This window comes from Pelophylax lessonae (genome assembly GCF_965119305.1).
Source record: "Pelophylax lessonae genome assembly, chromosome: 11".
Taxonomy (NCBI): Eukaryota; Metazoa; Chordata; class Amphibia; order Anura; family Ranidae; genus Pelophylax; species Pelophylax lessonae.
Genome location: NC_138778.1, coordinates 74170275 through 74192143, shown reverse-complemented (window position 1 = coordinate 74192143; position 21869 = coordinate 74170275). Strand labels below are relative to the sequence as shown.

The following is a 21869-nucleotide window of genomic DNA, read 5'->3' as shown; positions in this document are numbered from 1 at the left end:
TAATACCAGCCGATCAGGACATTCGGGCAGGCCGCCGACCACACTTAATACAACTGACCCGATGCCTGCCAATGCTAATAAGTGTGGCACTGCAGACTAATGCTCCGCCTACCCTCCTCCGCCCCCAGGTATGGCGGGCATCATGTAAATAATATAATTTCATTTCTTTAAGACCCCGTTCATACTGGGGCGACGCTACTTGCCGGGGCGACCTCGGAGCGGCCGGCACGGACTTCTTAACATTGAAGTCTATGCAGGTCGCTCCGGGTCGCCCCAAAGACGCTTTTTCTAAGTCGGAGCGACTTGTGTCGCTCCTATTAGAATGGGTTCACAGCTTCTCTATGGCAGGCGACCAGGTCGCCCCAGTGTGAACGGGGTCTAAACATCCTTGTCCTTTAGCGAACATACTGAATTGCATAATATACAATGAAGACTTTTAATTGTATACGATTTCAATAATATTTTGGACTTGCCTATTGCAATATGTCACTGGATTAGTAAGATTACTCTTTTCTTATAAGATATTTAGATATTTGTTGCCACTGATTATTTCACTTATTTGTATAATGACTATGGACTTCCTATTTATTATACAAATAAGTGAAATAATCCTATGATTACAATCAGTGGCAGCAAACACAAGTCCAAATATCTTGAAAGAAAGGAGTAATCTTACTAATCCAGTGACATAAGGCTTCACTGATGGGCACTGATATGCTGCACTGTTGGGCACTAATATGCTGCTCTGATGGCCACTGATGAGGCAGCAATGGTGGGTACTGATAAACTGCGCTGATGGGCACTAATGAGGCTGAACTGATAAGGCAGCACTGATGGGCACTAATGAGGCTGAACTTATGGGAACTAATGAGGCTGCCCTGGTTGGCACTGATAGACTGTGGTTGTGGTCTGTGGTTTACAGATTACAGGGCGGGTAATAAACAGGAAGGGGTGTGGCCTTGGCAGAAAGAGGTGGGTCATAATTAAATTAGGGGGTGCACAAGTTTAGTCAGGCCTAGGGCAGCACAAAACCTAAATACACCACTGTTCACACCTGCAAAGACCAACGCCGGTCAGTGAGGAATTACAGTTTGATACCCACTATGGCACCCCTATTTTCACCAGTGACACAGACAAAGAGGCGCTCGTTTGACCCCCCCCCCGCTAACAGCGATAGCAGGACGCTGTTTGCCCCCCCCCCCCCCCCCCCCGTGACACAGACGGCAGAGTGCTGTTTGCCCCCCCGTGAGACTAATGACTGGACACTGTTTGCCATCCCCCCCCCCCCCCCCCCCGTGACGCTGACGCCAGCATGCTGTTTGCCCCCCCATGACACTGACGACGGGACACTGTATGCCCCCCTGTGACGCCGACGCCAGCACGCTGTTTCTCCCCCCCCCCGTGACACTGACGACGGGACGCTGTTTGCCTTCCCCCCATGACACTGACGACGGGACGCTCTTTGCCCCCCCCCCCCCCCGTGACACTGACGATGGGACGCTCTTTGCCCCCCCACCTGTGACACTAACGACGGGACGCTCTTTGCCCCCCCCCCCCCATTACAGCGACGCCGAGGCGCTGTTTGCTCCCAACTTTTTATGCAGTAGCAGCATGCATATTGCATCCTGATTAACAGGACAGCTGGTTCTGCATTGTACTTGTTAACATAGCAGTGCCCACCTACATTCCATTACTGGAAAGAAAAGGACAGTCCGACATCCAACTGACGCAGATTATGGAGTCATTTTAAGGAATTGATTCTTTTTTTGGGGGGGAGGGCAGTAATAATCGTGTACACCACAACGCAAATACGATTATAAAATATTTTCCTTGTGGCTCCATATAAATCTCCTCAACTATACAGGGAAAACACTTGTTAATATTGAGACCCCTCTAGCAAACGTGGAGTATGTTGCATGAAAGGCCTTTTGGACCCAGGACTTTTTAAGTGCTAGGAGTTTGCTGCCAACAAGATGCATCTCTAGGAGTAAAAATATATAGGGGGGGGGGGGGGGGTGCCATTTAACATACTGGAAGAATAGAGCCCTTTGAAAATGTGGAATTAAGGCCACGTACGTGTTGTTTCAAAGCCATAATGAGGACAGTAGTACTCTGAGGTCAGTAGGGGCAATTGGACGCAATAGGGACGTCCAATGAGCAGCAAAGGTAAATGAAACAGACAAACAAATTACCCATGTGCACCATGGTGCTTACCCTGCCTATGCCTAGCCCCATCCCAGACAAAAACGAAGGAGGAGAGCAGGTTGAGGCCTATACCCAAAACATACAACCTAAACCGGGAAAAGCAAATACACTATGTCCAGTAATATCCCGAGGTTGCACAAACAAGGTCCATAAAGACATGGATGAGCGAGCGGAGACTGCAAGCCAGGCCTTCTAGTCCACATCAGTGCCTGACCTCACAAATGCTCTTCTGGAAGAATGGTTAAACATTCCCATAGACACACTACTAAACCTTGTGGACAGCCTTCCCAGAAGAGTTGAAGCTGTTATTGCTCAAAGGGTGGGCAAACTCAATATTGAACCCTACGAACGAAGACTGGGACGCCATTAAAGTTTGTGTGTGTAAAGACAGGCGTCACAATACATTTGGTAACCTACTGTATGGTATATATACCATAGTTTGTGGACTCTGTAACTTTCCTACAGACTAAATCCGGGGTGGGTAACCTTTTTTCTGCCAAGGGCCATTTGGGTATTTATAAAATCATTTGGGGGCCGTACAAAATTATCAACTTAAAAATGTGCCTGTTATATTTGGTCAAACATTTAATTAACTCACCCCTAATGTGATGGCTGCAACTGCTTCTATTTGGTGAGGTGTGTGATGTTAGCTGGTATTGATGATGTTGCTACTCGCAACTGTTTTTCTAGGTTGGCGTCAGTCAGTCTGGAGCGCAGTTGACTTTGTGGTGGTAAGTTTTGAAAAGAACTGTTGGTGGGTACTGCTGGTGGGTATAGCTGGCTGGTACTGCTGGTGGGTACAGCTGGCTGGTACTGCTGGCTTGTACTGTGCTGTGGGTACTGCTGGCTCAGGCTGGTACTGTGCTGTGGGTACTGCAGGCTGGTACTGCTGGCTCGTACTGCTGTGGGTACTGCTAGCTCAGGCTGGTACTGCTGTGGGTACTGCTGGCTGGTATTGCTGTAGGTACTGCTGGCTCAGGCTGGTACTGCTGGCTCAGGCTGGTACTGTTGTGGGTACTGCTGACTCTGACTGGTACTGCTGTGGGTACTTCTGGTTCTGCCTGGTACTGCTGTGAGTACTGTTGGTTCTGGCTGGTACTGTTGGTTCTGGCTGGTACTGTTGTGAGTACTGCTGACTCTGGCTGGTACCGCTGTGGGTACTGCTGGTACTGCTGTGAGTACTGCTGGTTCTGGCTGGTACTGCTGTGTGTGCGGCTGTCGGGAAATGGTGGCTAGCAGCGGCCCTGCCTTGGAGGAAGAGCCAATGTTTCCTGTATTGGTCACAGACGGAGTACATTTGATATCACTCTGCCTGTGACTCACTCAGACTGTCAGAACAGAGCCGGTGTTCCGTGAAAATTACCTACCCGTGAGAAAAACCTACCCCTCGTCACTTCCGGTGCTCGGCACTGTATGTAACGCAGCGGTTACATTAAAACAACTGTGCTGAAATACGAGTCATCTCCGCTCCTGTGCCTGTCACTTCCCTCATCTCGGATAGTAAATATAAAAGCGGCGGCGGCTGTATGAATACATAAATCACGGAGCCGAGAGCCGCTTTCATATTTACTTGCCGAGAGCAGGGAAGTGACAGGCACAGGAGCGGAGATGACTCGTATTTCTGCACAGCTGTTTTATGTAACCGCCGCGTCGGTAGGTTTATTTCACGGTACACCGTGATCGTTTCATACTAGTGCGCATGCGCACTAGTAAGCTCATCTGTTCTTCCATTAGGTATCCGGGGCTCTGAGCATGCGCACTGCTGCGCTGCTCAGCTGTTTCTGCCCGGAAGTGACGAGGGTAGGTAATTCTCACGGGGTAGGTAATTCTCACGTTACACCGGAACTATACAGGAAGAATCGGCTCCATTCTGACAGATCAGCTGAGAGACACAGACTTAGCTGCACGGGGGGCCAGACCAAATCACTTCGAGGGCCGCATACGGCCCCCGGGCCTTAGGTTCCCCATCCCTGGACTAAATAATATACACTGATTTGGGTTATTTTCCATCATTACTGAATGTGGAAAATTTTGCTTTTCATCTGGAAATCAAGGTTCCAGAGTTTGGAGGAAGAGCGGGGCGACACAGAATCCAAGTTGCATGAGGTCCAGTGTGACGTTTCCACAGTCGGTGATGATTTGGGGAGCCATGTCATCTGCTGGTGTTGGTCCACTGTGTTTTATGAAGTCCAAATTCAGCGCAGCCCTCTACGGGAAATTTCTAGAGCACTTCATGCTTCCCTCTGCTGACCAGCTTTATTGAGATGCTGATTTAATTTTCCCGCAGGACTTGGCACCTGCCCACACTGCCAAAATTACTATTGCCTGGTTTAATGATCATCGTATCACTGTACTTGAAGAAGATAGAGTATGTATCAGTGCAAATGCCTATAAAAGATATAACATACAGCAGCTGAACTTATGGTCAATAGACTAAACCAAAAAATAGGATAATAGTGCAGCGCTTACTAATGTTGCTTAACAAAGCAGCTCCTAAAAGATTAATTAAGAACAGATAAAAGTTCAGGTAAAGGTCCATGCAAAAAACCGTGAATGGAAAGGTGCTCTGAGACATATGTCATCTGGTATGTAGTACATGTGATCCAGTGTGCATATCCTCCACCGTAAATGCTGGCCTCTCACCTCTTAAACAGCCCCTTGAGTTAACAGAAGGGTCACACACACTTTTTCCTTTATTCCTTAAAGATATAAAAAAAATATATCTCTGAACAGCATATCCGATCTGTATCCAAAATCCTCAGACCCAGAATAGCAGACCCAGCAGAAAAGTCTTGTGGTTTCAATCATCCATATAAAAGGCATAAAAGGAATGGAAGCGGATCATAATGTTTACCGTTAAAAACGCAAATTTATTCACATAAAAAGGGGCCTCTTACTTGAAAAGCACTATAGACCTAGTGCATGGTGTGTACAGCTTGTTTGTAATATCCGAAAGACAGCGAGGGACGTCACCGATCCTCCCTTTCCTCCATACGCGTTACGTCCCAAGGGGAGGGACTTCGTCAGTAGAATACGGAGGAGGAGACGACACCCATGTATATAGGCACAAGTAAACGGCGATTGGCTATCAAGCTCAATCGTCGTACCCATGGCAATGATGATGCCCTGACCGCTCCAAGACCCAGAGAGGATAACAGTACCTGTACTGAATTAAAACAATTGGACCAATTTTATAAGGTAAAATAAATATATAAAAATATATACATTTATCAAGTGTATAAAAGTGTGTATGTATGTGTGTATATATATATGTAATATATATACACACATAAGAGGGGAGTGCTGCTTGTAATCGCTGTCTTACAGTTCGCATTTGTACAGATAAAAAACATGTATATAATATATACATATCACAAAAAAGCAAAATTAACCACTTGCCTACAGGGCACTTTCACCCCCTTCCTGCCCAGGCCAATTTTCAGCTTTCAGCGCTCTCATGCTTTGAATGACAATTGCGCGGTCATGCTACACTATACCCATATGAAATTTTTATCATTTTTTTCACACAAATAGAGCTTTCTTTTGCTGGTATTTAATCACCTCTGGGTTTTCTATTTCTTACAAAAAGAAAAAAGACAGAAAATTTTGAAAGAAAAAAAGTTTTTTTCTTATTTTCTGCGAGCAAATTTTGAAAATAATTTTTTTTTTCTCCTTCACTGATGTGCGCTGGTGAGGCGGCACTGATGGGCACTAATAGGCTGCACTGATGGGCACTGATGAGGTGGCACTTATGGGCACTGATTAGGTGGCACTTATGGGCACTAATGAGGAGGTACTAATATGCCGCACTGATGGACACTGACGGGCGGCACTGATGGACACTGACGGGCGGCACTGATGGACACTGACGGGCGGCACTGATGGACACTGACGGGCGGCACTGATGGGCAGCACCATCAGTGCCCACACTCAGTTCCCATAGTGCTGCTAGTCAGTGCCCATCAGTGCCTAGATGAGCAGGCACTAACTGGCAGCACTATGGGCACTGATGGGGGGCACTGTGGGCACTGATGGTGGGCACATATTGTATTTTATTTACCTCTTGTGTAATCAGGGCACTGGTGATCAGTGCCCTGATTACATTTTTCTGTGTCCCCTAACCGCTGATCGGCTCTGCTCTTCCTCACAGGCAGTATCTGTGTGAGGAAGGAGAGCTGGCAATGAGAGATGATCTCATATGTTTACATTTGAGATCATCTCTCATTGGACATTCCGATCACGTGGTAAATGGTCGCTGTGATTGGCCATTCACCACGATCTGTGATTGGCTGTGTCCAAGAGACACGGCCGACACAGATTTTCCCTGATGCACGCTCGCGGGAGCGCGCGGGGAGCCTGTCACTGGGAGGCCGTTTAAAGACGGCCTCCCGGAAATTAGAGCCCACGCTGTAGCCGTCTTTCGGCTATAGCGCGGGCGGGAAGAAGTAAAAAAAGGTACCGATCTGAAATAAAACAATTTAAGTCAAAATCAACATTTTACCCCCTAGGAACCGCAATCCTGGTTTCATATAGCCAATATGACTCACGGCGGCTTAACTGCCTAATGTAATTGCCACCTCTTTTGTATCACTATATTTGATTGGCCAGCAAACTCGCCTGACCTAAATCCCATGGAGAATCTGTGGGCTATTGTTAAGCAGAAGAAGATGAGAGGCACCAGGCCCAACCATACAGACAAGCTGAAGGCCGCTATCAAAGCAACCTGGGCTTCCATAGCACCTCAGCAGTGCCACAGGCTGATCGCCTCCATGCCACACCGCATTGATGCAGTAATTCATGCAAAAGTAGCCGCAGTATTTAGTGCACACTATACTGTATATGGACATACTTTTCAGTAAGCAAATATTGCTTTATTAGAAACTTTTTTTTTTTTTTTAATTGGTCTTCTAATTTTCTGAGCTGTAAGCCATTATCATCAAAATTAAAAGAAAGAAATGCTTAAAATATATTAGTCTGTGTGTAACACATCTTTATAAAATATGAATTTCACTTTTTCAATTGAATTACTGAAATAAATTTAACTGTTTAATGATATTCTCTAGGGATGCACCGAAATGAAAATTCTGGACCGAAACCGAAAATGCAGGATGCCCTTGGCCAAAAACCGAAAATGACTTTTTCCCCCAAATTTTTTTAAAATAGATAGAAGAGGGGCATACACCAGAAACAGGCAGCGATGTACACCTGTCGCTGCCACCCTGTCACAGTATATGTACTGTGATGGGTTGGCAAGTGGTTCATTTAATTATCAATGGTATTTGTATTATGCAGCATGAGGGGGTTAATGTATTGCCACTGCTGGTCACACTCATCTATTAGTGACCAACCAGTGGCAGTTAATTAACCCCTTTGTGCTGCATTAGTGCAACCAGTATCAGTGTTAATTAACACTGGTTGCACTGATACTGGTTGCACTAATGTAGCACAAAGGGGTTAATTAACTGCCACTGGTCGGTCACTAATGCATCAGTGACCAGCAGTGACAATACCTTAACCCCCTCATGCTGCATAATACTAATACCATTGGTAAGCTGCCTCTGCTGAGTGCTCCTCCTGTGTCCTTCATTCAAAAGAAGCGCCTTTGGCCGGCGGCCCGCCTCCCGGTGATGTCACTACTACGATCTGTGTATGAATGAAGTGACACACTGGGCGGGAGGGTGGTCGAGCGGCTGCTAATAGATATAACTATGTGAGCCTTCACTCCCCTGTCAGCGGGACTGTGTGTATGAATGAACTGACCTGACACCAGGCGGGGTGAGCGGCAGCTAATAACTATAACTATGTGAGCCTTGACTTCCCTGTCAGCGGAGATACATGCCTGACAGGGAAGTGAAGGCTCACATAGTTATTAGCAGCCGCCCTCCTGCCCGGTGTCAGGTCAGTTGATTCACACACAGTCCCGCTGACAGTGACGTGAAGGCTCACATAGTTCTATCTATTAGCGGCCACTCGCCTGCCCTCCCGCCCGGTGTGTCACTTCATTCATACACACATCGTAGTAGTATGGACGTCATTGAGAGGCGGGCGGGTGGCCGGCCAGAAGCGGAACTTTTAAAACCTGCGCTGCGCCTTCCTCCTTCCTCACGGCGGCCATATTAATTTCGGCATTGTTAACCCATTATCGGCCGAAATAGGATAGGCTCATTTTCGGCCGATAATTTCAGTGCATCCCTAATATTCTCATTTCATGATATGCACCTGTATGTAGGTGAACACACACTTCGGGGGCACCTGTGTACAAAAACACAAACTGTGATGCTTGTTACATATGGTTTCCCATGCTGAAGTGAGAACAATAATTCTGCGGCCAATGTTCTAGGTTAACTCTAAACCAGCCTTTTTCAATCAGGGTGCCTTGAGGTTTCTTCAGGGGGTGCCTTGGCAAAATGTCTAAAATTTGCCCTAAAATTGTATACAAGCCGGTGGGTGGATGGAACCTGCCTTTTAGTTACACAAAGCCACAGGTTTTCATTTTACACCATTGCAACTTCTCTAGCTATGAACCTCCTAATCACCAATGACATCAGTTGATAAGCAGGATGTCAGTTGCCTGCATATCATCCTTGCTTGACCCTCCCTTGCCTCTTTCCATTAGCTTTGGGGTCTCAATAGCTAAGTGATAGAGAAAAACCGAGGAAGAAGAGAAACATTGGAATACTAGTCAGTACCAGTTTGCAAAAGTGTATTTGCTTTGGATGAATAAATCACCTTTTATGTTGGATGTCCTACATGTATTGATGTTGCTACATTGTGTAAAACTATTAGAATAATTTTTACATTTTAGAATGGGATGCCTCGAGATTGGCCATAATTTGAACCAATTCTGGACTGGAAGGATTTGCCCCCTTAATGACCAGGCCATTTTTTGCGATTCCTCACTGCGTTACTTTAACGGATTATTGCGCGGTCGTGCGACGCTGTACCTAAATAAAATTGATGTCCTTTTTTTTCCCCCCACAAATAGAGTTTTCTTTTGGGGGTGGAAGAAAAAAGTGCAGCGCTAATGAGTGTACATAATATACAAGAGTACAATTGAACATATATATATATATACAGTGGGTACGAAAAGTATTCAGACCCCCTTAAATTTTTCACTCTTTGTTATATTGCAGCCATTTGCTAAAATCATTTAAGTTCATTCTTCTTCCTCATGAATGTACACATAGCACCCCGTACTGACAGAAAAACACAGAATTGTTGACATTGTTGCAGATTTATTAAAAAAGAAAAACTGAAATATCACATGGTCCTAAGTATTCAGACCCTTTGCTGTGACACTCATATATTTAACTCAGGTGCTTTCCATTTCTTCTAATCATCCTTGAGCTGGTTCTACACCTTCATTTGAGTCCAGCTGTGTTTGATTATACTGATTGGACTTGATTAAGAAAGCCACACACCTGCCTATATAAGACCTTCCAGATCAAAATGCATGTCAGAGCAAATGAGAATCATGAGGTCAAAGGAACTGCCTGAAGAGCTCAGAGACAGAATTGTGGCAAGGCACAGATCTGGCCAAGGTTACAAAAAGATTTCTGCTGCACTTAAGGTTCCTAAGAGCACAGTGGCCTCCATAATCCTCAAATGGAAGACATTTGGGACGACCAGAACCCTTCCTAGAGCTGGCCGTCCAGCCAAACTGAGCTATCGGGGGAGAAGAAATATATAAATGGCGCAGCGCTAAAATGTTAAAACCAATAAACAAGAGCAATGTCCATATTATTCTATATATCTGTTAATGTCCATAATGTCCAAAGCCAAGAGTGAGGTAAAGGTGACCCGTGTTTGAAAAGTTGAACAAATCACCAAACATGCGTGATTCCACCACCACAGTTATTGCCAGCCTCTCACCTCCATACACTGACCACAAGGGCCGTTGCGCTTTATCATAGACTCTGGTGAACTCCTCCTGTCCCAGTCTTACAATCATGGATACCTCAGCAGCTCAGCAGATCGGTATTGATAATCCACATGAAAGGATAACAAGGACATCTAGTGCTCTCCGTTTTATAATGGTACATTTATTAAGAATAAAAACATACTACTCACAAAGATGGCACTATTCCTAGTGCATCGGGACCAGCATAAAATACATCAGAACGGTGTGCTCGAGCGTGTGGTCCTCTCGGAGCGTCGCGGGTGACTCTGCCAACCACTAACTACACATGAATAGGGTGCAGTCAGCCACTTGATCAGCTGTGAAGTCGATGTAACCGGGGAGGATGAGGAAGTCACTGAGACTGTGGCATCTCCTGGATCGATGGTTGGGGTCACCTGATACTGTAGCATCTCCTGGATCTATTGGGGGGGGTTACCTGGGGCTGTGGCATCTCCTGGATCTATGGGTGATCACCTGGGACTGTTGTATGATCACCCATAGATCTAGGAGATGCCACAGCCCCAGGTACCCCCCCCCCCCCCCAATAGATCCAGGAGATCAAGTGGCTGACTGCACCCTATTCATGTGTAGTTAGTGGTTGGCAGAGTCACCCGCGACGCTCCGAGAGGACCACACGCTCGAGCACACCGTTCTGATGTATTTTATGCTGTTCCCGATGCACTAGGAATAGTGCCATCTTTGTGAGTAGTATGTTTTTATTCTTAATAAATGTACCATTATAAAACGGAGAGCACTAGATGTCCTTGTTATCCTTTCATGTGGATTATCAATACCAATCTGCTGAGCTGCTGAGGTATCCATGATTGTAAGACTGGGACAGGAGGAATTCACCAGAGTCTATGATAAAGCGCAACGGCCCTTGTGGTCAGTGTATGGAGGTGAGAGGCTGGCAATAACTGTGGTGGTGGAATCACGCATGTTTGGTGATTTGTTCAACTTTTCAAACACGGGTCACCTTTACCTCACTCTTGGCTTTGGACATTATGGACATTAACAGATATATTGAATAATATGGACATTGCTCTTGTTTATTGGTTTTAACATTTTAGCGCTGCACCATTTATATATTTTTTGCCTGTTTTGCATTTGTTAGTATTGACCAATACCGGTGTTCAGCTGCTTTTTCTTATTCTTACGGATTATAGCGCTGAATAAGCCCTTGCATTTTTATCGGGGGAGAAGAGCCTTGGTGAGAGAGGTAAAGAAGAACCCAAAGATCACTGTGGCTGAGCTCCAGAGATGCAGTCAGGAGATGGGAGAAAGTTGTAGAAAGTCAACCATCACTGCAGCCCTCCACCAGTCGGGGCTTTATGGCAGAGTGGCCCGACAGAAGCCTCTCCTCACTGTAAGACACATGAAAGCCCGCATGGAGTTTGCTAAAAAAAAAACACCTGAAGGACTCCAAGATGGTGAGAAATAAGATTCTCTGGTCTGATGAGACCAAAATAGAACTTTTTGGCCTTAATTCTAAGCGGTATGTGTGGAGAAAACCAGGCACTGCTCATCACCTGTCCAATACAGTCCCAACAGTGAAGCATGGTGGTGGCAGCATCATGCTGTGGGGGTGTTTTTCAGCTGCAGGGACAGGACGACTGGTTGCAATCGAGGGAAAGATGAATGCGGCCAAGTACAGGGATATCCTGGACAAAAACCTTCTCCAGAGTGCTCTGGACCTCAGACTGGGCCGAAGGTTTACCTTCCAACAAGACAATGACCCTAAGCACACAGCTAAAATAACGAAGGAGTGGCTTCACAACAACTCCGTGACTGTTCTTGAATGGCCCAGCCAGAGCCCTGACTTAAACCCAATTGAGCATCTCTGGAGAGACCTAAAAATGCCTGTCCACCAACGTTTACCATCCAACCTGACAGAACTGGAGAGGATCTGCAAGGAGGAATGGCAGAAGATCCCCAAATCCAGGTGTGAAAGACTTGTTGCATCTTTCCCAAAAAGACTCCTGGCTGTATTAGATCAAAAGGGGGCTTCTACTAAATACTGAGCAAAGGGTCTGAATACTTAGGACCATGTGATATTTCAGTTTTTCTTTTTTAATAAATCTGCAACAATGTCAACAATTCTGTGTTTTTCTGTCAGTATGGGGTGCTATGTGTACATTCATGAGGAACAAGAATGAACCTAAATGATTTTAGCAAATGGCTGCAATATAACAAAGAGTGAAAAATTTAAGGGGGTCTGAATACTTTCCGTACCCACTGTGTGTGTGTGTGTGTGTGTGTGTGTATATATATATATGATATTGTGAAATAAAGTAAAATACTGAAATAGGGCTTAAATAAAAGTCCCAAAGAAGTGATCCATCTTGTTGGTATACATATATAAATCCAAACATGATGAAAAAAATCCCAACGCCAAGTGAACAGTAAAAGTGGGCTCTCACCAGATCAAATGGGTCTGAATTGCCATATAGCAAACAGACCTGTTCAGGCTTTACAAGGTGATCCTGATTCCTCCTACGATCATTCCCATGGAAGTCGTTTTCAGCTCATAAGGTGGAAGGCAGAGGGATGAAAGTCTCTCAAGACCAGATGACACGAAAACCAGAAAAAGGAGTGCACATAGCGTAATATTGCTAAAAACTTTTAATGAAATAAAAGGAATCGCACTTACAAGAATCGCATGGTAACAGGCAATGTATTAAAATGAAGTTCTACTGCAAGCTCCTGACGCGTATCGTCCGCACAATCATCATCAGAGGATATTGCAATATCCTCTGATGATGTCTGTGCGGATGATACGCATGGTCTTTTGAAATGATCACAGAGACTTGTGATCCTATATAGAATGATCACAGTCGCTCTCTGATCATTCAAGACCTAAGAACGGTCAGCTGTGCTTACAATAGCTGACCGTCTTTCTCTCTCAGCGGGGAGCGATCACAGGTGGCAATGGGAGCCGCCCGCCCCCACCGGCGGTGCGCGCTCGCCCCCTAGCTGCAGGCGCGCGACCGTCAGAGCTACGTCGGTTCGCGCAGGAGGGGCTGCCTGCCGCAGTAAAACTGCTTCGGGCGGTCGGGATGTAGTTAAAGGGTGCCTTGACTGAAAAAAGTTTAAGAAACACTGTTCTAAACTGATAACCTGTACAAGGTTTGAAGTGTCTCCTAGGGACAGTTTTAGGTACTGAAGTTTCTTACCATTGTGGATGCAGCATTTTTAAGACTGTTGGGTGTCTGTTTACTTGGTTCTACCTTGTCTTTTATATTTTAACAAAAATTAGGTAATATATTGCATTTGTTTTTACATTATGTTATTTACCCATAAAAGCTTCCCTTGTACGCACATCCAAAATGCCCGAGACTACTTTTGAGTGCCACCATCTTGGATGGGATGTCAGCATCCCCTAGCAGACTCAGAGCTGTCACATTCTGTAATATTCCCTTTGCTCCTCCCTCAGAAGATTTAGGGAAGTGAGGTACAGAGTAGCTGGGCTAGCAAAGAGAATAATTAGACCTTAAAAAGAAGAAAAGGCTATGACGTGCTAGGAGGGAGATGGCTGTGCTAGGGTAATAAATATTTGAGAATATGTATTTTCTGTTTCTGTTATATATTGATTCTTGTGTTCTGGTGTTCACAGCTGCTCTTTGCCGCCGAGTCGCTCCACTGGGTCCTCTTCCTAATGAGCAGTTTGAAGGTGAAGACCTGGAATCTCTCAAGAAATATCGCAGCTTTAAAAGGTATAAAAGAGTAGCTGAGGCAGAAATGAAAAAAACGGTTTGGTGGAAGACATACAGACATTATCTGCAGCCCACAGATGGTAATGTATTAAAGCAGATGCTCATTTCCAGTTGAACCATGCTGCTGTCACACCTACATGTTTATTAAGGCCCAGTTGAAACCTCTTGATTTAGCCTCGGTTCACATTTATGCGATGCGGGAAGGCTGCGAATCCGCAGCCTGTTCCCGCATCGCACACGCACCCCCTGCAGTTCACACTGCCATATGCGATACGCTGGGGGTGTCAATGTAATCTTAACGACACCCCCAGTTTGATCGCATATCGCAGTGCGATCGTGCAGTTCGCACAGGATCGGATCGCACAAGTGTGAACCGCTGTGCGATCCGATCCTGATGCGGCTGCCAAAAAGGGTCCCTGTGCGTGTTTGCTGCGGTGCGAATTTAGCCATACAAACTGTATGGCTAAACTCGCACCGCACAGCCGATCGCATGTAATGTTGGAGCAGTGCGCTCCGACATTACATGCGAACCCCGCACACGCACAAGTGTGAACCGGGGCTTAATAGTGTAATGCAATCAGGCTGCATATACATTATTAAATATATGGCTTTTTTTTTTTTTTATTTAAACAGTTAGTGGTACAGCATGGGCTTTAATACCCTGTGCTGCAGCACACTGGAGAATCAGACTCTCCAGTGGTCTGCCTTGCCCCCTGCACACTGCTCTAATCAACAGTGCTGCTCATAGAGTATGAGGGAGTGTGAGACTGCTAGAGAGCTGGGCTGATGTGTTTACTGATGAGCAGCAGTCTGACTTTCCTACATGCTGACAGCACACAGTATTTTAACGCTTATTCTTGCACTTGGCAATCTATAAAAAAGCATTATTATTACTTTAACCACTTAAGCCCCGGAGGATTTTCCTGCTAAACGACCAGGGGGTATTTTGCGATTCGGCACTGCGTGACTTTAACGGACAATTGCGCGGTCATGCGACGCTGTACCTAAACGAATTTGACGTCCTTTTTTTCCCACAAACAGAGCTTTCTTTTGGTGGTATTTGATCACCTGTGCGATTTTTAGTTTTTGCGCTATAAACAAAAAAAGAGCGTACATTTTGCAAAAATAACAATATTTTTCACATTTTTTTATATGAAATTCCCCCCAAAAAAAATGTAAAAATCAAAATTTTTTAACATTTTCGGCCAATTTGTTTTATGCTACATATGTTTGGTAAAAAAAATTGCAAAAAGCGTATTTTTATTGGTTTGCGCAAAAGTTATCGCGTTTACTAACAAAGGGAAAGATTTTTGTCATTTTTGGTGTTTTTTTTTTTAACGCGTAATGGCGGCGATCTGCGATTTTTTATTTATTTATTTTTTTTTTTTTTTGCGGTACTGCGACATTGGGGCGGACAGATCGGACCCTTGACTGACATTTTTGACACTTTTGGGGGTACCAGTGACATTTCTACAGTAATCAGTGCTATACATATGCACTGTTACTGTAAAAATACACTGGTAGTGAAGGGGTTAACTTTATTTGGGAGGGAGGGGCTGTGTGTGTCCCTAGGGGCGTGCTTTCTACTGTGATTGGCTGTGGCTTGAGCTGTAAGGACACTGATCAACGGATCTACATAGTAGATCCGTGTGATCAGTGTCTTTACACCGAGGAGAATGACAGGCAGCTTGTTTACACTAGCTGCCTGCCTTTCTCCCTCTCCCCCGACGATCGCCGAGTGACCGGCAGACATCGGGCCCGTAAGTCACACGCGCGATGGGGTCTGTGACCGCGTGGGAGCGGGAGCGCGCCTCCGCGCCCGCGCGCTCGCTCCCCAGAGCCTCACAGGCTAGCGACGTAGACCTACGTCACTCTGCCTGTGAGGGGCTGACTGCCGCAGTAAATATACTGTGAGCAGTCGGCAAGCGGTTAAAGTCTTGCTTTATGTAGATTTATTTAACACTGACAATTTTAAACATCAATAACAAACGAGACCCATGGGATTTCATTCTGTCGTTCTTCTGACATGCTTCTTACTATGGCTAAAACCAGTATATCATCCCATATCTATAACCAGGGCTGTGGAGTCAGTAGATAAATGTTCAGACTCCTCAGTTTTTTGTACTCCCGATTCCGACTCCTCTGTATTAATATGTATTAATCTTTCAACACTGACTTGGGTGGGTGGCATTGCAGTAACTATTCTGGCCACATCACTAATGATCTCTGGATAAACAAGGAGGGCTTCTTCAACAGTAAGTTTTGATGAGCGATCATACTTTTCAACTTCTTTTAGTGCTTTATAAAACTCCTGTTGGAATTTTTTTATTTGGACATTTACTGGTTCTGTAACGCTCATGCGACGTCGCTTTCCTTTAGCAACTTCCATTTTGTCTAAGAAGGAATCAAATTCTAATTATTCGTTTGAAGAAGATGATCCTGAGTTACCACTATTGCTTAAAAGAACTTCATCCTGTGTAGGTATTTCAGGTCGTAATCCTTTCATGCGAACTGCTACATCCTAGAGTATGCCCTCAGCTATTAACCCTCCATTTTTGTTAAGGCGATATAACAGGCTCTTCCATTCCAAGAAGAATTTAGGTTATATTGTCACATTGCAACCTCTTGGTGACAGTGAAGGGGTGAGAAAGAAGGTTCTCCAGCTCTTTTGTTTGTGTCCCCTGGCTTTCAGTTAATGCAAGATTTTCATTGTCCATTTCTTCTATGAAGTCTTTAACTTCTTGTACAAAAGTTTTTATTTTAAGAAGAGGCATAAACATACATCAAAAACATGGTACATGTGTACAATAAGACAAAAGAAAATGGAACGCATGGGAACAGATGGCAGCAAAACATGATACCGACATATGGCGTGAGCCAACCGGAAAACATCACGGACCAAATAATGGGTATCAACAAGTGGAAATGCATAAATAGGGACCTAAAATCCCTTAGTGCTTCACAAAGCAGGAAGACTAACAAAATGAAAACTTCTATTACGTTCCAATGAGCAAACAGGGGCTGGGCCTGAGAGTACCGAGCCAGGAAGGAAAACAACATGAAAAGACAAGGAAAAGAGAGAAAGAAGGAGTGAAAAAGTAGGACAAACAAAGAGAAAAACGACAAAGAAAGAAGACTAGAGAAAGGGTGGAGAAGGGGAAGAGGGGGGAACGAGTCCTGCGGGGCGAGCGTCCAGGAGGCTTTAAAGGGAGAGAAGGGTGGTCTGGAATCTGGAAGGGGCAACATTCGAAATCCAAGGGTCCCACACCTTAAGAAACTTGGCGTGGGAATCAGAAACTATCGCAGTCAACTTTTCATTAACGAGGATATCATTCATACGGTTCTTGACCGCCTCAAAACTAAGCAACGGGGTCTTCCAAGATCGGGCAATGGTCAGTTTCGTAGCTGTAAACAAATGCTGAGCCAACTGACGTTGTGTACGAGTCAGGTCAGGTATAGGTTTACACAAGAGTGCTTCATATGAGTCCCTCTTCAGGGTAACTTGAAAAATATTACGGAGCAAGGCATAAATCCTAATCCACAGTCTGCACACCTTGGGGCACTTCCACCAAATATGAGCCATAGTCCCTTCCTGAGCACATCCCCGGAAGCACAGGGGGGAATATTAGGGTATAAATTTAGCCAGCCTAGCCGGGGTATAGTACCACCGGTAAAATACCTTATATGCATTTTCCAGAATCAAGACATTTCGGGAACATTTAGAGAGAGCTGCCGTCATATGCCGCCAGTCTTCCCCGTCCAACCCGCCCCCCAATTCTAGTTCCCAGTTAGAGTGATAGACTGTGAAAGAGGGTGTATCGCAGGCAATAATGGAGGCATATAAGAGGGATATGAGTCCCGGCGAGTGGGGCCGTGCCCTGCAGAGGCTTTCAAATGGCGTAAGCGTATAGGGTAAAGGTCTATGTTTAATGAGTTGCTGAAGAAAACTATGGAGTTGCATATATCGAAAATGTTCTCGCAAAGGTATATCGTGCGAAGAGCGGAGGGCCCCAAAAGGGAGTATCCTCGTGGGGGTAAATAACGAGTGGACGTCCACGAAGCCATGGTCCGTCCACCATGAAAACACGCGTGGATTAGCAAGACCAGGTGGAAACATAGGGCAAGGGAAGAGACGCAGTAAGGGTAAGTGGGGGGAAATCAAATTGGCTGAGTACTTGACAGAGTCCCAGAGGCGGAGAGAGTGAAGGAGGCAAGGGCGCAAGTCCGGCGGTCGGAATTTAATTTTAAAAAATCCACTTCAGACCCGACGCATTTCAGGTGCAAGCACACCTTTTATCAGGGGTATTGATTGTGGAGCTGTGTAGTTTCATACACTAACATAATGAAGAAACAGATTATAAGCTTTTTGTTTTTGACATCTGTATAAATGAGTGATACATACATGTAACATATTATTGTACAATGTTACATAATGTATTGCCTTATTTAGAAGTTCCTATTGTTGAAAAAGCCATTTAAGATAAAAAGCATTGAAGTAGAAAAAGGAGAGGGGTGAAAAAAATCAACGCTGTTGACAGATTGCACTGATGTGGCCACCGTATCAAGGAGGGGCAAGATAGCCAACAACCCAGACACGGATCACATGGAGGTCCCAATAAATAGGGCCAAAGGTGTCCCAAGATGTTAAAAGTAGGTAAATCTGTACAAAACAATATAAAAAATGATATGAGAAAATGGAGGGAACTAGTAGAATGATCAAAAAAGTTGATAATGAAGTTAATTAGAAAATATATATGTACACAATCGTTGAATGTATATATTAAATCCGAGGTGAATGGTTAATAGAAATTAAGTGCAAGAAAGGATTTTCTATGTAATTAAAAATAACTGATGCATACCTATTGTAAAATCGCAATTTTAGAAATATTGCCAGGGAAATCTATAAGCAAATGGAACCGTCCATGGCCGTTGAAATTCCTCCAGTCACTGATATATTCTCCTAGATGGGATGTAATGTAGAGGGTTGAATCAGGCAAAGATGGCAAATCAAAGGAAGAGATAAGTCTATAGGACCTCTAGTATAATCATCCCAAGCATAAGAACTTGCATGTCAGCCGAATCGTATCAATGTACGCCTCCTAAGCTGCAGCTCACCCACGAAGTGGGTGCTGTTATATGAAGCATGGGATGCAAGCGCGGTGCACAGTAACTTCCGCGCATGAGAAGGAGATAGGCCAATGGGGCCAATGCTCCATATAACGAGAACTTCCTATAAATAGGAGCTTCTAAATAAGGGTATGTAATACTCTACATTTACGTAAGATTGTACAATAATATGTTACATGTATGTATCTACACACTTATTTATACAGATGTCGAAAACAAAAAGCTTATCATTTCTTCATATGTTAGTGTATGAAACTACACAGCTCCACAATCAATACCCCTGATGAAAGGTGTGCTTGCACCTGAAACGTGTTGCGTCTAAAGTGGATTTTTTGCAATGAAGTTCCATCACCTGCAGCGTATTATGTATAAGCCGTGAATGTTTTTATATTTGTATATTATCAAATTGATTGTCGAAAGGAACATGTTTATGCCTATTTTCATGACAAAATAAATATATATTTGTATACTCCTTTGAAGGTGTGGTTTCCCTTATAGTCCCACCCCCAGGGGGTTTGCTATTTTCAGTGTAAATACCCAATTGCATTTTTAGACTATATTTTATGGTATCCAAAATCCCCTAGGCTTTCATTAGCCACTCTACAACCCTCACCCCCCCCCCCTCCCCCAGGGAGGGCTGGCATCATGATCTGCAAAGATACTATTATACCTTTTATTTGGTGTATGTAGACTGGTGGTTATGTCTGCAGTTTAACAACATGGCTACAGGTAAAAAGTCCCCCCCCCCAGCCTTCCCTTATACTAAGCCCGATCTCGATCCAGCGATGTGCACGAGAGCAGTGGCTCTCTGGGCCCTCTCTCTCCTCATTGGCTCAGACACAGCACCAGGTGCCAATGGCTCCCACTTTTGTCAGTCACAGCCAATGAGGAGGGGGCGGGGCTGAGATGCACTTTGTGTGTCTATGGACACACAGGCAGCTTGGGAGCAAGCATGCACAATTGCCCCCATAGCAAGTGGCATGCTATGGGGGCACTTGGTAGGGGGAGGAGCCAGGAGGGGAATGAAGAAGAATTGGGGCTGCTCTGTGCATAACCATTGCAGTAATCCATAGGCTTGCAGTAATGGATAGGCTATAGCGGGGGAGTTTTGAGTTTTTGCTTGGTCTTCCCGTGACATCACTCCCATAGTCCTGAAATGGGTTATCTTTGCCATACTAGATGATTTTTTTTTTCTTCTCCCTCGGTTAGTTTTTTTAGATTTATGTTTTCTCGGATGGTTGATCAGTTTGTTCTCTAAAGCCATTGACTTCATGAGAGTGCATGACACTGGGTGATGTCTCCTAATCTGTCTTTTCAGAAAACTGGATAAAATTTAAGTTTTTGTGTCATACTGTATGCAATGTATAAGCTGATAAGTCTATACGTCCTTTTTTTTTTTTTTTTAAAGTGGATCCTCACTCTCCCAATCAACATTTATTATTTCTCTATCGTTCATTGACGGATGCAGTTTCTGACGCATATCAGTAGAGGTATACTGCCCCCTACAGGAGTAGCACACTAGGCAGAAAAAAAAAATTTGGGTACGAAATGGGAGCAATGTCCAGCACAGCATTGCAAACAAATGCCTATGGGCAGTCCCAGGGGGTATACCCTCTCTCTTCCTGCATAGGATGTTCGTTTTAATGTGCCTAGTTAGGAGTAAGGACCTAGTTCCTTGCTGGGATCTCTGGTCCTGGCAAAAAAATTTTTTCTTTCTAGATAATTTTTTTTAGTACGCTTTTTCTCCAGATTTTTTTCCTGTGAGATCTACAAGCAACTTTGCCGAATCTGGGCGACGGGCTGGATGTATAGCTAGCTCCAGTTAAACGTCTCGCCAAGTCGCATACGGCCGGGTCTACATAGTTACATAGTTTGTGAGGTTGAAAAAAGACATCAGTCCATCCAGTTCAACCTATGGTGTGTGTGTGTTTGCTGTTAACCGTACATTTTATACCCCTGTATGTTGTGGTCTTTAAGATGCTCATCTAATAGTTTTTTGAAACTATCGATGCTCCCTGCTGATACGACTGCTTGTGGAAGAGAATTCCACATCCTTACTGCTCTGACAGTGAAGAACCCCTTACGTATTTTAAGGTTAAACTGGTTTTCCTCTAGTTTTAGTGAGTGGCCACGTGTCTTATTGTATTTCCTTTCTCTGAAAAGTTTGTTCCTTATGCTAGGGTCGCCAGTACAGTATTTGTAAATTGATATATCTCCCCCCCCCCCTCAATCGTCTCTTCTCCAGAGAGAATAAGTTCAGTGCTTGTAGTCTTTCCTCATAGCCGATGCCCTCTATTCCCCTAATTATTTTTGTTGCCCTTCTCTGGCCTCTCTCCAGTTCCAGCACATCCTTCCTGAGGACCGGTGCCCATAACTGGACAGCATACTCCAGATGTGGCCGGACCAGAGTCTTGTAGAGAGGGAGAATAATCTCTTTATTTCTGGAGTGAATCCCCTTTTTTATACATCCCAGTATTCTGATGGCTTTGCTTGCAGTGGCTTGGCATTGCATGCCACTGTCAAGCCTGTGGTCTACCAGTACCCCCAGGTCCTTTTCCTTCCTAGACTCACCCAGAAGTTTCCCCCCCTAGTGAGTAGCTTGCTTTCGTGTTTCTGTCGCCCAAGTGCATTACTTTACATTTTTCAACATTAAATCTCATCTGTCATGTAGTTGCCCACCCCATTATTTCGTTCAGATCCACTTGTAAGGTTTCCACATCCTGCATAGAAGATATTAGCATGCTTAGTTTAGTATCATCTGCAAATACTGAGATTGTACTCGATATCCCCTCCTCTACATCATTTATGAATAAATTAAACAGGATTGGCCCCAGGACAGAACCTTGGGGGGACCCCACTTTCCACACCCGCCCAATCCGAGTACTCCCCATTAATCACCACCCTCTGGACTCTCCCCTGGAGCC

At 44.8% G+C, this 21869-nt stretch overlaps 1 protein-coding gene across 1 annotated transcript in view; it reads left to right on the top strand.

Annotated features, from left to right (window-relative positions):
• The window catches only part of MRPL38 (mitochondrial ribosomal protein L38), a 70290-nt gene that overhangs the window by 646 nt on the left and 47775 nt on the right, over positions 1–21869 (top strand). The window contains exon 2 of the mRNA XM_082271383.1: positions 13719–13898. Within this exon, the coding sequence (XP_082127509.1) occupies positions 13719–13898 (180 nt within the window). The remainder of the gene's footprint in view (positions 1–13718; positions 13899–21869) is intronic.